At 31.6% G+C, this 15,183-nt stretch overlaps 1 protein-coding gene across 2 annotated transcripts in view; it reads left to right on the top strand.

Annotated features, from left to right (window-relative positions):
* LOC115884530 (cGMP-dependent 3',5'-cyclic phosphodiesterase-like) overlaps positions 1-15,183 on the top strand; it is a 54,795-nt gene that overhangs the window by 15,358 nt on the left and 24,254 nt on the right. For both annotated transcript variants that reach the window (XM_030903136.1, XM_030903135.1), the window contains exon 5: positions 4,879-5,201. In XM_030903136.1, coding sequence (XP_030758996.1) covers positions 4,879-5,201 — 323 coding nt within the window. The remainder of the gene's footprint in view (positions 1-4,878; positions 5,202-15,183) is intronic.

Genomic DNA, 15,183 nt, shown 5'->3' with positions numbered 1-15,183 from the left:
CTATGGATGGGTTTAAATATAAATTCGTCATGCGTCGTCACTTGTTGTTTTTAACCAGTTTTATTGGTTTATTTCAAAACTGACAGATCGTATTTCAATTTTATTGGTTTGACGGAACGATGAACGACAAACGGACGCCGATGCGTATGAACTCGCCTTTAGATTTTTGACGTTTGTCAAAGTCTTGCCAAATTATAGGTTATAATTTTGTGACAACTTTTGTCAGATACCCTGCGTTTTGGAAGATGATGCATTTTGATTCGTGTTATTACGTGTGTTTTGTGTCTTTTGAAGTCAAGTGGAGGAAAAATCGAGTATAAAATGAAAATTAACTGTAGAACCCAGAGCACAGTTTATTGTTAATACTCGCTGCCCAGGCAGAAAGTCTTATACAGATACACCAATAAAGTTACTATCAATAAAGTTCGTATATCATCTCGTCGTAGGTAAGTGCATCTCGAATATGGTAGAAGGACCATACTAAACAAATACTAAAAACTGGAGTAGCTGTAAAATATCGACATCACACGATAGGTAAATAATGGATTTTAGTACTGCAGAAAAATAATGTCAAAAGGTACTGGTTTAAAAAAATTAAGATTAAAGTTAATTAATCAACCTGTGAGGTATAAAATTTGGTAAGCGTTATTATTAATAAAATAGTTTGTTTTATTTATGTTGTTTTATTTATTCCTGGAGAATATTACAAATTTGTATTTGTACATAAGTTATATTGATAAATATAATCATAAATGCGGAAAGTTTCATAAAGCTTGAAAGTAAGAAATAGTTCTTTTTATATTTTTGGTATGTGGTGTCTTGTTTTTGTTTGTTTTATATTAACACATACCGTTTTTTATTAAATAAAATAACTCGATTACATTTTTTCAGTTTTATACAGTTTTTTTCACAATATTTTGAAGTTACTTGTCAGTCAAATTTTAAATACATATATTAATTTCCTGCTATGCGTTCCAGTTGTACCAACTTATTTGTTTGTAAAATAAAATAAACTACTTTGAAATTAAAATGACAGACACATCTATCACTGTCAAGGATCTTCTCGTTGGACAGACTATAATGGATGACAATCGCTTCTTTGATTTTAAAGAACATAACATAAATAAACATAACATACGTAAAATTTAAAAATAATCATACAGAAAATTTGGGGCTTTTTGGTTTTACCTTATTAAGTAATTGTTATCTTTGTTGTAGTAATTGTTAATTTTGAAGTTTAACTTGGATATAATGTCATTTTAACAGAACGTCAACGGTTTCTTGTAGACGTATCTGTTTTAAAAAAATTTAAAATTGTTTTCTTTCTTTTGTAAATTTTAAGCTTAAGTGTGTTCAACTCTCTGTATGTAATTACAATTATTGATATTGTGTTTGTAGGGAGCATAAATAAATAAATAAAAAAGTAAAGTGTTCTCGAATAGTTGAATTTAAATATTTTAAATAATTTTTTTCTTTATTCTTTGTATTTTTTTTTGTTCCCGACGACGGAAATAGATAAACTTTCCGAAACGTTAAGCATTTTTTTCTTTGTTAGGCAAATTTGTATATATATAATATAATATATATAATATTTGGTTAGAGCAAAAAGGGTATAAGTGACTTATTTATTATTTTTGAGATAAGTACAAATTCATCTAGCTAAATGAAATTTCTTTCAAAGCAAAACGGATACAAGCGCGATGGGCGATCGGGATTGCCATCTTTTGGTGAGATATAAAACCTTGTTAATCATTTGAACAAATCGGTCCCTGCAAAAGGGGTATAAGTGCACTTATACCGTTTTTGCACTAAACAAAATTTATTAGTGCCTTGCAAGTTTAAAACAGAAGAAAATGGCCAGTAACAGTAACAGAGACAACTCCAGTAATGAAGGTAAGAGAAAGCACAGGAACCGCAGTTAATTTTGAGGTTATAATTGGGGTATTTTTTAGATGATTATTCATCAGACGACCCATATCATACCGATGAAGATGAAGAGTTTTTTCCAAATATAACCTCATTATCTGAAAACTCATCAGAAAATTCAGAACAATCAGAAACTGATACTCAACATGTTCATAATATTCATGTTACTCCGAAAAGAACAAGAAAAAGAAAAATATGCATGCCTGAATGGAATAGAAATAATAAGAAGAAGCTTAGAACCGAGGGAAAATGTTACATAGGATACAGGGGGGTAGAACACCCAGAAAAGCAGTTACAAGTATTTAATCATACATGCAGGTATAAATGCAACGAAAATATTTCTCAAGCCAATAGGCAGGCACTATTTGAAAATTTTTATAAATTACCTAGTTACGACTTACAAATAGCCTATTTATCATCCTGTATAATAAAAAACAAACCAAAAAGGCAAAAATCTAATAGACCACGAAATTTCTCTACAAAAATTATGCTGCTAAACAAGCGTGTTTGTAAATCATTTTTTTTTAAACTTTTGACATAAGCAATATGCGTTTTACCGTGATGTGTAAAAAAACTGATGCTCTAGGTATTTGTGAGGTTGATCAGCGAGGAAAACAGCCAAGTGTTAATAAAATTGACCAAGACACTAGAGATTTTGTTATTCAACATATAAAGCTGTTTCCAAGATACAGAAGCCACTATTCGCGAAAAGATAATAGCAATACTAGATACTTATGCCCTGAGCTAAATATAACAAAACTTTACTCTTTATATAAAGAACACTGTGTCGAAAATAATAAAGTCCCTGCTAAGTTGTCTTACTATCGCAGAATTTTAATACAGAGTTTAATCTACGTTTTCACAAACCTCACACTGATACTTGCTCAAGGTGCGATAGCTTGCAAAATATTATTAAACATTCAGCCAATGAAGCGAGTGTTAATTCAGCTAAGATAGCTTTAGAAATCCACCAAAGAAAAGCCAATAAAGCAACTGAAGCAAAAGATTTAGACGTTACAATGCACAAGAACATGACACACGATTTACAACAAACATTACCTACTCCGTTATTAACAACATCAAAGGTATTTTATCTACGCCAACTTTGGACATACAATTTTTGCATCCATAATTTGATTACTGGTGAAGCTTACATGTACACTTGGGATGAAACTGTAGCAGGTCGAGGATCAGCAGAAATTGGCTCCTGTTTAATACACTTTATTAAGTTATTGCTCCCCAATGTTACCAAACTGATAGCATATAGTGACTCATGTGGCGGACATAATAAAAATAAACACATTTGCAAATTATTTATGTTTCTAACAAAAGCTACTCATTTAGAAGAAATCCATCACAAATTTTTAGAACCTGGCCATACATGGAATAAATTCTGGTACATGGAATGTGACAGAAACTTTGCCTTAATCGAGAAAAATAAAAAAAAGAATCCGCAAGTGTATATTCCTGATCATTGGAGGACAGTGATTGCTCGTTCCTCAAAGAAATTTATCGTCTGTAATATGACTCAAAAAAACAATCTCATAAAAGATTTTAAAAAAGACTCTGAAGGAAAGCCACTTAAATTTAGAGAAATTGCTTATTTTAAATATGGCAAATATATGGAAACATTTTCATTTGAGTTTAAACATACTCTAAATGATTTGTTTCCATTTTTAAAATATTCTTGCGGATTACATTCCACTGGACGTCCATCGTTTTCCCTAGAATCAACACTTCAACAATCTAACAAAACCTCAATGCCTATTAAACTTGAAAAATGGAATAATCTCCAGAGACTTCTGGAATACATTCCACCTATTTATCATGCTTTTTACACAAACATGATCCACCAAAAATCTAAAGGAAAGAAAACAGAAAAGGCCAAAACAACAACTGCTAAACCAGAACCAGGACACAGTACTACTAACAACAATGAAGCAAATGTAGAATCGGATGATGGAGAAGACCTTGATGATCATGACCTTGATTCAGATTATGAATAATAAATTGTTTCCCTTTAATAAAAATGTTTACTTTAAAATAAAATTAGTTTTATTTGATCGACTTCAACAAAATTACTATTTCAGTCTGTGCAAAAAGGGTATAAGTACATCAAATTCAAAATTTTGTCTAAACCAATTTTTATTTCAAAATTTTACTTTATTGATTGGATTTGTACTTATTTTTGTTAGTCACACGCTTTAACAACAAAAATATTTTTATTTCGTAGAATTTTCAAAAAGCAATTGACTTTAAACTCTGATTACTCAAAATTATATATTCTGCACTTATACCCTTTTTGCTCTAACCCCTTCAACTGTAAACATGCTGTAAACATAACTTCTGACAAGCAGCGTCCGTTTAGGTTTAACGCAGAAGTGTTTACAAAAAATAACTATTTTATTTTGTAGATTTTCTTGCAGTGCAGTGGCGCAATACCCGTTAAGAATTTTTTTTGGAGAGATGAATCCGCCACATAGGTATAGACATTTTTTAAAATTATTATTTTATTCTTATTATTTTTGTATAGCGCTTCAAATAAAAATAGTGTACTATAATATGCAGAATTTTATGATGAATCTAATTCGGTACAAAAAATAGGGGTTGTAATTAAAAGAAAATAAAACTTTATAGTTAATTTTTTTCACACCTCCTACACAACAAACTATTTTTAGACCTAACTCAACCCAACCTTTAAGCTTAACGCGAACTAAATTGGTACCGGCCGATTGAGTTGACTAAGAACTATCGACGATTTTCACTTTACATAGAAATAAATGTAATCCGCGCATTGAATTGGCTCTGGACCGACCAGCAAAGGCGACTAGATATAGACGACCGATATAGATTTTCGAAATAATTCTGACAGTATTCATATTAATATCGCTTTAAAATTTGTTAATAATAAATTAAAATTGTTATTAATTAAAATATAGGTATTGTTTGTAGGCCATGTCGCTGCAACAGGTGAAATTCTGAATATTAAAGATGCATACAAACATCCATTATTTTATAAAGGAATGGATGAGGCAACAGGATTTAAAACTCGAAATATACTATGTTTCCCTATAAGAGATGAAGATAATATTGTAGGCGTTGCACAGTTGTGTAATAAAATAGGTGGCAATTTTGATTACTTTGACGAAGAAGTAGCGAGAGCATTCAGCATTTATTGCGGAATATCTATTATGCATAGTCTTGTTTATAAAAAAATTCAAGATGCACAGGCTCGAACTAGATTATCAAATGAACTCATGATGTATCACATGCAGGTACCGTCTGTTCAGCCATCGTTCAACGTTACGTCATCATTATTTGTCAAATACGCGTTTTAGGGTGCTTGTCATTGTTTAGAAAAAAATAAGTACGTTCTGAGATTATTAATTGAGTGACTTCCGTTTTTATTAAATTCATGTAGGCATGTTAGGCCTTTATCATAGATAAAAGAAAATAATCTTCTATTAAGATAGATATGAAACTTAATAGTAAAATTTTGGGTCAAAGCGCCCTTCCGTGTTCTTAGTAGAGACTACGTTTAACCCAGCGCCTTCGCCTTTTCTGCTGTAAATATTTTTTATGTTTATATTTCATTTCAAAGGATTTAGTTTTAAAGTTACACTGATATATTAGTATATCAGAGTAACTTTAATAAAACATAAGAATATATATATTTTACAGTTTATTAAATATAAATTTTGACTACAAGGTAGAAAGTAAATCACAATATTTGATAAAACTTATACCATTTTTACAGTTAATAAATAATGAAACTATTTCTGACTATGATATTTAAAATTTAGATAGATAGAATATTAAAAAACATACCAGAATTTGCAGACGCACGCCCAAATTCAATAAAAACCAAAATTTTTCCTGCGAAAATCGGGCTTTTTTCACAGAAAAGGTATTTTTTGATTTATCAACAATCATTGTCAAGTTGACAATATACAGGGTGTTTTCTAATTAGTCTAAAAAATTGTGGTGTGATTCTTCATGTGTTCTTAAAACAATTTTTATATAACCATTAGGTCTAAAGTACTTCCTTTCTGATCTACAGGGTGTTAAAAATTAAAAAAAAATCCATATTTTGCTTAAAATAAATTTATTTTATAGGTACACTACTGCTTTCTTAAAGAAAATATATTTTTTTCTTGGCTGGCCATCCTTTTTCAACAAAATTGATCTTTTGAGTTTTTCTTGTTCATCAAACGGTTGCCGAGAAAAAAATAAATATACTTACTAAGAGCCCGCCGTAAGCCATTTTCTAACGATTTTTTATTTTTTAGATTAATTAGGAAACACCCTGTATATGCATATCACAGGCAACCAAATAAACTAGTAACCTCTAAAAATTATTTTTCCTACCACTAGCGACATACCGTGTTTTTAGTGAGTACTAAATTATTTTATCAAAATTTCACCATAGAAGTTTCCAGGCAATGGCCTTTATTCATTTTAACTGTCTTTCAATTTATAATTTTAGGCTCACGTACCAGTTTTTTTCAGGTAAATCATATCTATTTTAAAAACACTTATAAAAAACTTGATTCTAAAATAAAATAAAATACACTTTGATACTCTAGAAGGTCAAGATGCCTAAAGTAATTAAATATACTCGTACTTCCTAAACTGTGTAAGAAATCCCTATTTTAAAAGCATCAGCAACACGCTATTTTAGTTAAAAACGCAGTTAATTTGTCTTTACATAAGACTACACACGTTTGCATTGTACTTACTTCATAAAAGACGTACAAAATAAAAATCGTTGTATGCTATCGATTAGGCTAATAAATGTTTGCAGTGCTACCGCTACGCAAATATAGCCCTAATTGGACGTTTTCAATGAGTTTTAGATTTACCGCTCGATATTGTGTTGGCAACGCCAAGGAATCGGTTGCTGCGGTGCAAAACTTATCTAGCGAGTTAGTCTTTTAAAACCTTTATCTTTAAGTTACAATCTTAACAATTAAAGCCATAAAAAACTGTTTTAAACGATAAAAAAACATGTATTTTAAAAAAAAAGCAGCACTGCAAAAAAATTCAGCACTGCCTGACACTATCAGTTAGTCGGACCAACGTATAACGGATGCATGAAAATCAAGCTTAATTGTTTTGGGTCGCATACGTTGTACGGGATCTGGCGCTGTTATAGCGGTTGCTAAAATCAATCGCAAAGATGATCAGAAAGAATTTTCTCTTGTCAAACAGAATTTTCAAAAATTATAACATTTTTCAAAATTAAAACCGCCCGCATTGAAAAAATACCGAAGAGTTTAAAGCGTCCCTTTCCAAAGTAATTATTGCTATCTTTTAAGTTTAATTTAAATTTTATTTACTCAAACCCCTGATAATTGTGAAAAAGTGGCATTAAAAAAACTTAAGCTGTGTGCGAACTGTGAACTGCAAAAACAATCGTGGCAACATCGGTTTCTAATGTTCCATAGAAGTTCCATAGGTATTTCATACATGTTCTTATATAAAATAAAGTTTCTTATATGCAACACGCCTTTCAACACACTGTCTTTTATTTATAAGATTAAAATAAATTTGAATAAGTAATATACAGTGGTGGCCAAAAGTATGGAAACTTTTTTAATTTGTCATTTATGCTGAGAAATTAAAATATGAAATAAAACGACTTATATAATCGTGACCTACAAATAATTTCCTACAAAACCTAATACATTTAAATAAAAAATTACAGCTATCAAAAAATATATAAAAAATTATGAATATTTTCTTGGTCAAAAGTATGGAAACTTAAGAAGAATGTTTATTAAAATTCAAGATAATATAAAAATTACTAATATTTAGTGGAATATCCCTTTGAATTAATTACTTCTCTACATCTTCGTGGCATCGAATCGATCAATCTCGTACAATCTTTACTGGAAATGGCCGCCCATTCAGTTTTTAGCACTTCCCATAATTCATTTTTATTTGAAATAGAATGGCTTCGAATTTTGCTATCCAAATGGTCCCATAAATTTTCTATGGGGTTAAGATCGGGAGACTGTGAGGGCCAATCCATTAGTGGAACATTATGTTCATTTAACCAATTTTGAACAAACCGAGATTTGAGCTTGGGATCATTGTCTTGCTGGAACAACCATCTGAGTGGCATTTCTTCATCAGCATGAGGCAGCATATTATTCTCCAATATGTCTTTGTACAAAAAACGGTCCATTATCCTATCAATTTTAACAAGAGGACCAACACCTGAGCGAGAAAAACACCCCCATACCATTATATTCCCACCCCCATGTTTTACTGTGGGCATCTGGTACTTATGGCCGTGTACCTTTTGGTCTTCGGACATAACGTCTCCCGTCACTACCAAACAGTTGAAACTTGCTTTCGTCGCTAAACAGTACAGTATTCCATTTCTGATAAGACCAGGTGAGATGATCTTGAGCAAATTTAAAGCGGGCCATCCTATTTTTCTTTGATATTAGTGGTTTCTTCACCGCAACTCTTCCAAAAAGTCCCATGTCATCCAACCTTCTTCTCACCGTGCGTGCAGACACCGATATTCCCCTTTCACCCATTTCTCGAGAAATGTCTGTGGATGTTTTTCTTGGATCTCCCATTGGTATTCTCTTCATTACTTTCATTGTCCTGTTGCACAACTTTCTTGGTCTTCCTGACTTAAAAGCTGTTGAAACGTTCCCTGTTTTATTAAATTTACGAATTATTTTCGAAACGGTGCCTTTTAAAATGTTTAAATTTTTACTTATTTGAATTTGTTTATAACCGCTCTTGTATAATTCAACTATTTTATTTTTTAAATCCGTAGAGAAATATTTAGACTTGGGCATGATATTTATATTTATCTGAAGCAAATCGTACCGTTTATCAGCTTAAACTAAATAATTTTAATGTATTTATTTATGGTTTCCATACTTTTGGCCACAAGAAATATATTGTTCTCCTACAAAAACTGCTAAACAGATTTTTTTCGCTGTGTAATTTTTGGAATACTTTTATTTGCTGATAAGCTGTTCATTTATATTCCTGAGAGTTTAAGCATAGCAATATTTTCTGTGATATTTTAAAAAGTAAAAAGTTTCCATACTTTTGGCCACCACTGCATTTGGCGACATAATTCCGGAAAAAGCCGAACCGCTCCGAAATTATCAAAAGTTTTGGGTCGCGACCGTTGCAAGAATAGCACCAAATAGTATTTACATTGTCCTTATGGTTACTTTCCAATCTAAACTTCTTTCATTTATCTATGCTTTATACTGCATCGACGCGCGACGGGCAAAAGTGTTTTACCACTGTCACTTTTCTCGCGTAAAATAAGTAATAAACTTTGCTATGGGAAGTTATTCATTCCCCCTAAGTCGGCAACGCATCTTAATAAAAAAATTGAATTTCAAATTTAAAATCAAAAACTCAATCAAAAAGAATTAAAAATTGTTTGACAGCGCAATCAAATTTTCATTTTGACATTGATCGATGTTCGTCAATAAAATTATAACCCCAAATCAAATGACATTGACAATTACTAAAAGCAAATTTTGACAGTGATCAATATCCGTCAATAAAATTATATCCCCAAATCAAATGAAACAATGACAGTTATTAAAAACAATGTGTAGTAATTTACGAAATGTCGTAATGACGTCATCAATCTGTTTCATCTGGTTGTCAAGTGAAACAGAGTGTTTGACAATATATGACGTGACGTTGAAGGATGGGTGTACAAACTATATATCGTTTTGGTCTTATACAGGGTGCTACAAATTCGAGGTACGAGCATGGTATCTCGGTAACCGTAATAGATACCAACATGATTAAATTGGGGAAAGTTGCGCTATAGGATGTTCACCAAGATGCCATCAAAAAAAGTTTAAAAATTCCAAGGATTGCTGAGTTTTTTGGAAAAAACGGATTTTTATTTTTTCCGGTCGTTACTTTTTCGAAAATCAAAAAACTAATTATTGTACATTCTCATTAGGGCTATTTGGCGCCGGGAGGCACGTATAGCCGCCCATACTAAAGTATGTTAATAAAAAGTTGGTAGGCAGTTCTTTTAGTTTCAAAGTAAAGGAATTTTTCCAATTTTGGTCCGCGGTTATTTCCCTTATCCGCCACCTGGGGTCGCATCCGATGGGAGTTTGGAGTTCTCCACACGGATTTTCTCAAAACGGACTACGGAAACACGGAATATCTCAAAAACTGCGACTTTGACTGATTTTGATGTTATTACAAATTTTGTTGCAAATATTATTCCTAATCTTAAATTGAAAACCGCGTTTCGCTAGCTACTGTGATTTTGGAGTTTCATACCCCCTTACCAACCCCCCACCCCCACCAAAAACTAATGGCCAGATTCTCGGGTGCCACAGTATTTTTGTGCCAAATTTGGTTAAAATCGGTTTAGCGGTTTTTGAGTTATCGTGTTACAGACGGACAGACAGACAGACACCATGAAAATATTTTGTATTTAGGTCATTTATGACTCAGATAACTCATTTTGAGTGAAATTAAAAAAAACTTTTTTTTGCCGAACTTAATAGCCTACCATACCTGTTGGTAGGGAATGCAATCCCGCAAATGCGGGACCCCTCTGTGATTCCGCGGGATCAAATTTGCGGGATTTACCGTGCGGGATCTGCGGGATCGACACCAGGGGATTCCTCTTACAAAATAAATAAGAAAAATAAGTGAAACAAACAGGTTAGTTGTTATATTTCTTTCTGGCGTACGTAAGTGAAGAAAAGCGTTTAACTAGTACTTGTGGACAATTTCGTCAAATAAACTGCCGGACATAATTATCGGGACAAGCAAAATTTTATGGTAAATTTAAAGTTGAATATCTCTTGAACTAAAAAAGATTTTGGGATGCGGTTTGGACCAGGTTTTAGATGCATCTATTGTGATTAAGATACTATGTGGTTTTCGAAAATATATTTAGCGAATTCTCGTATACAGGGTGTTTTATAAGAGTGTGAAAATTTGATCAAGAATCTTTATTACCGCAAATTTACAATTTTTAAAAAATCGAAATTTTTACCAAGTACGACTAATCTGTATTGAAATTAGAAAAAACAATTTGATCGGAGTTTTTAGTTTTTTTGTTTTAAGGAAAATATGACGTTTTTTCGAAAAATATGCGTTTTTAGTCATACAATGTTCCTAAATGGTACAAAAAGCTTTGCACATTCTGCATATGCCAAAAAATTATTGATATAGAGTGTATCTAAAAGCAGATAACTAACACAAGTTGAAAAAAACCTTCAACATCAGAATAATATTTTTATTTATAAAATAAGTAGATAAATTATAATAAAATTTAAGTTTATTTAATATTAAATATATTTTTTGAACACCCTGTATACATCGGTCCAAATTTCTGTACAGCTAGTTTAAATACACGCTATATCAGTATATTGTGGGCCTATGCAAAATGTACAATGCCTTTTGTACCATTTAGGACCAAATGTATGACTATAAATGCATATTTTTCGAAAAAAAACTCGTATTTTCCTTAAAACAAAAAATAAAAAAATAATTTTTTTTTCTAATTTCAATACAGATTAGTCGTACATAGTTAAAATTTTGATTTTTCAAAAATTGTAAATTTCCGGTAAAAAAAATTCTTGACCAAATTTGCACACTATTATAAAACACCCTGTATACGAGAATTCGCTAAATATATTTTCAAAAACCACATAGCATCTTAATCACAATAAATGCGTCTAAAACCTGGTCCAAACCGCATCCCAAAATCGGAGAGAGAAAAGAAAAGTATACAATCCCGCAATTTTGCGGATCCGCGGGATTGATTGCTTTAATCCAGCAAGTTTGCGGGATTGAGATTTTGGTGCGGGATTGCATTCCCTACCTGTTGGTATGGTCGGCTAATAATATCTATAAATTGCTGACTGGATATTATTTATTTGAATCTTTCAATTGGCTCGATTTTTCTTATTCAATGTTAATTAGTGCTGATCAATATTGTTGCGATGAATATAATCATATTAAATAATTTAAAAAACCAGAGTCGGACTTGAAATTATTTTAAATAATAATTAAATAGTTTTGTTACTGTTAAGGTACTCAAAACAAAAAAAAACATCAAGTGTGGCATATCATTATACTAAGGAAACCGAGTTCTTTCAAAACTTCAAATAAAAAAAACGGGTCCATATTTAAAAAAATTAAGTTGGCCTCTGTTCTCACAAATTATCAGCTAATTTGAAAATCTAAAAATACTATCAGATAGCCCTAATAAAGTAGCTATGAGAATGTGTAGAATGTAGAATGTTTAGAAGGGGAGTTAATCACCGCGACCTTATAGATCTATTGTGTGTTCCCCTTTCTTGAGTTATAACGAGTTATAACTCATCATACAGTCTCAGGGCTTTAAGAAAAGCCAGTATCTGAGACGGCTCCACAGAGGCCAGCTCTCCATCCTCGACATCAGACGTGCCAAGGTTCATGGCACGAATGGTCGTCGTCTCGGCACACTCAGTGATAAGGTGTTCTGGTGTTTCCCCATTTTCCCCACAAAATCTGCATTCGCCGTTGTTTCTCAGTTTCAGCCTACTGAGGTGTTCGTTGAGGAGACAGTGTCCTGTTAGAAACCCCGTGACAATCCGAAGATTGTTTTTACTTAAATCAAGGAAAACCTTTGATTTTTCTCGGTCATAAATTCTAAGGAACTTTTTGAGTGTCTTAGACCGTTGGAGGACCCCATTCAAGTTACGGATGGAGTCTTCCAGATTCTTCAGTTCCGCTTTCAGTTGGTTCCCGTTTGGAAAACAGAACGGTTCTGGTCCAGTTAGTGGAGTGTTCGCTCCTTTCCTAGCTAGATCATTTGCTTTTCATTGCCTTCTATCCCTTGGTGAGCAGGCACCCAGAGTAGGAGGACTTTATTTTCTTTGCCTAATTTGTTGAGCTTCTCTAGGCATTCTTTGACCAACTTCGAATTGATGGTTACTGAGTTGATCGCGTTAAGTGCTGCTTGACTATCGGATAGGATGGCAATTTCCTGTTTTCGATAGTTCCTATCCAAGATAAATTGTACGCATCTTTCGATAGCGCAAATTTCTGCCTGAAGGATACTGGGGTAGGTGCCCATTGGTTCGGAGTATTCAGTTTTCGGCCCAAATACTCCTATCCCTGTCCCTGCTTTGGTTTTGGAAGCATCAGTATACCACGTGATGGTATGGTCTTTTATATGCTGAGTAAGCGTTTCTTTCTTCCAATCCTTTTTATTACTCAATACTATGAGAATGTGTAATTAGTTTGTAATTTATTTTCTAAAAAATAACGACAGGAAAAAATAAAATTGATTTTCAAAAAATCCGTTTTTCCAAAAAACTCAGCAATCTTTTTTAAAGAAATTTTTAAAACTTTTTTGATGACGTCTTGGTGAACATCCCAAGGTGCAACTTTGCTCCATTTTAGTCATCTTCGTATCTATTACGGTTTCCGAGATACCAATGCTCGTACCTCGAATTTGTAGCACCCTGTATAGTTTTCGCTGTCTAGTAGTGAGATTTCTCACGTAAAAATAAGATTTATTTTTTATGTCCACATAAGTCCGATTCTGCTTTGTTTCGTAGATGTTGGTTAAAATCTTCATTTGTTTTCGATTTATTATTCTTTTTTTGCAAGAGTTGAGAGGTTATGTTAGATTGGGTTGATTCGAATGAAATTTTCAGGGTAGAAATTACTATAAGTACCACATATTTTAATGCTAAAAAAGTGTCAACAGATTCACCAGGGACGTGCATATAGGATATCACCCGAATATTTTTCTAAAAAAAAAATATTTGCGCCACTGACTTTTCTCCTGTTATGAAAATTATGTAGGCCGTTTAATGCCGATTAAAAGTTATCTCTTGATATTTTGTCGATTTCGATCTCCTTGATGAGATAAACGCAATTTTATAAATAAGAATTAATAAAATTAATGATTATGCTTATATTTATGTATATTAATAAATTATCAATTAAATTAACAAATTATTAATTTTTTAACACCCTGTAACCTTAAAACTATACCTGTTACTATACATTTTCTCACCCATGTTTATACGATTTTTTTTTCATGATGAGGAATCGATGAGTATTTATTTAAAACTTTGGTCAGTTAATGACATTGAAAAAAATTAAAAGTGTGGATCCGGTGGCTGACCTTGAAGCCCATATTTGCTGCATTTGATCATCGATACTACGCAAGCGCACATCGTCGATGTTGCCAAATTGCAGTTTATTTTCGAGTTATTTTTAGTTAAAAACAAATGTTTACAAAATCTATAATTAATTTTATAATTTCAGATTTATCTTGATATCAAAAATTAAGGTAAGAAGGATAATGAAGATTGTAAAATGAGAGTATTATGAATATATAAAATTGTAATAATAATAACATTTATCTATATATTTACATTAGAATTTAGAATTAAAAATTATCATTTACGGATTTTTTCTTAATGGTTTTAAACTACTTAGAATTATTTTATTTCTTTCAAGTTATTTCATTTCTAGTTATTTACAGGCAATAATAGTTTTGATTATATGTATTGATGTATTGAAGTAGTGCCATGACGAGTCTTATAGAAAAATACACGTCAATGGGAGATAGAGGTAACATTTTACCTATAATGTTACTAATATAATATACTTTGATTATAATGTTTGTATCATAATTTCTTAAAAATATCAAGTTAGTGGATTAATTGCAATTTTAGACATATATTTTATTGAAGAGTGTGTTGATAAGACTAAAATAAGCTTTATGTTTTATCTTTTTCTCTTTATAAGGGAGATGGTTTGTGTCGTAGAATACATTACAGTATTTAATATCGTGTACTTTGATATTCTTTTCTTAATTTACTATAATTTCTTGTTTCCTATAATGCGAAATCTTGACAATATGGTGAAGGTTGAGTTTTGATCTGATATTAGTTTTATACCTGGGTTTATACAAGACCAAATTAAGACTTAGTTTGTGATTAATATTAAGATCTTTCTTATAATATTTGTTATGTCTTAATCTTAATACTATATTATGCTTTGTCTGGAAAATAAATGTTAAAATATCTTTAAAAAAAACTTTATTAACTTTTAGATTAGTACATAAAATAACAGCCGTTTCTTTAATAAAGGCACCTAAGACAATGTCTTGTTATCTTAATTCAATGTCTATAATATGTTTATCTTAATTTTGCATATCCTATTCCATCCTTCCATTAGGAAAAATATAGTTTATAAATCATATATGCTAAGAAAATC

Source organism: Sitophilus oryzae, unplaced genomic scaffold (genome assembly GCF_002938485.1).
Source record: "Sitophilus oryzae breed Bouriz unplaced genomic scaffold, Soryzae_2.0 scaffold_297_pilon_pilon, whole genome shotgun sequence".
NCBI lineage: Eukaryota > Metazoa > Arthropoda > Insecta > Coleoptera > Curculionidae > Sitophilus > Sitophilus oryzae.
Note: the sequence above shows the minus strand (reverse complement) of the source record. Positions and strands in the feature narration are given on the sequence as shown.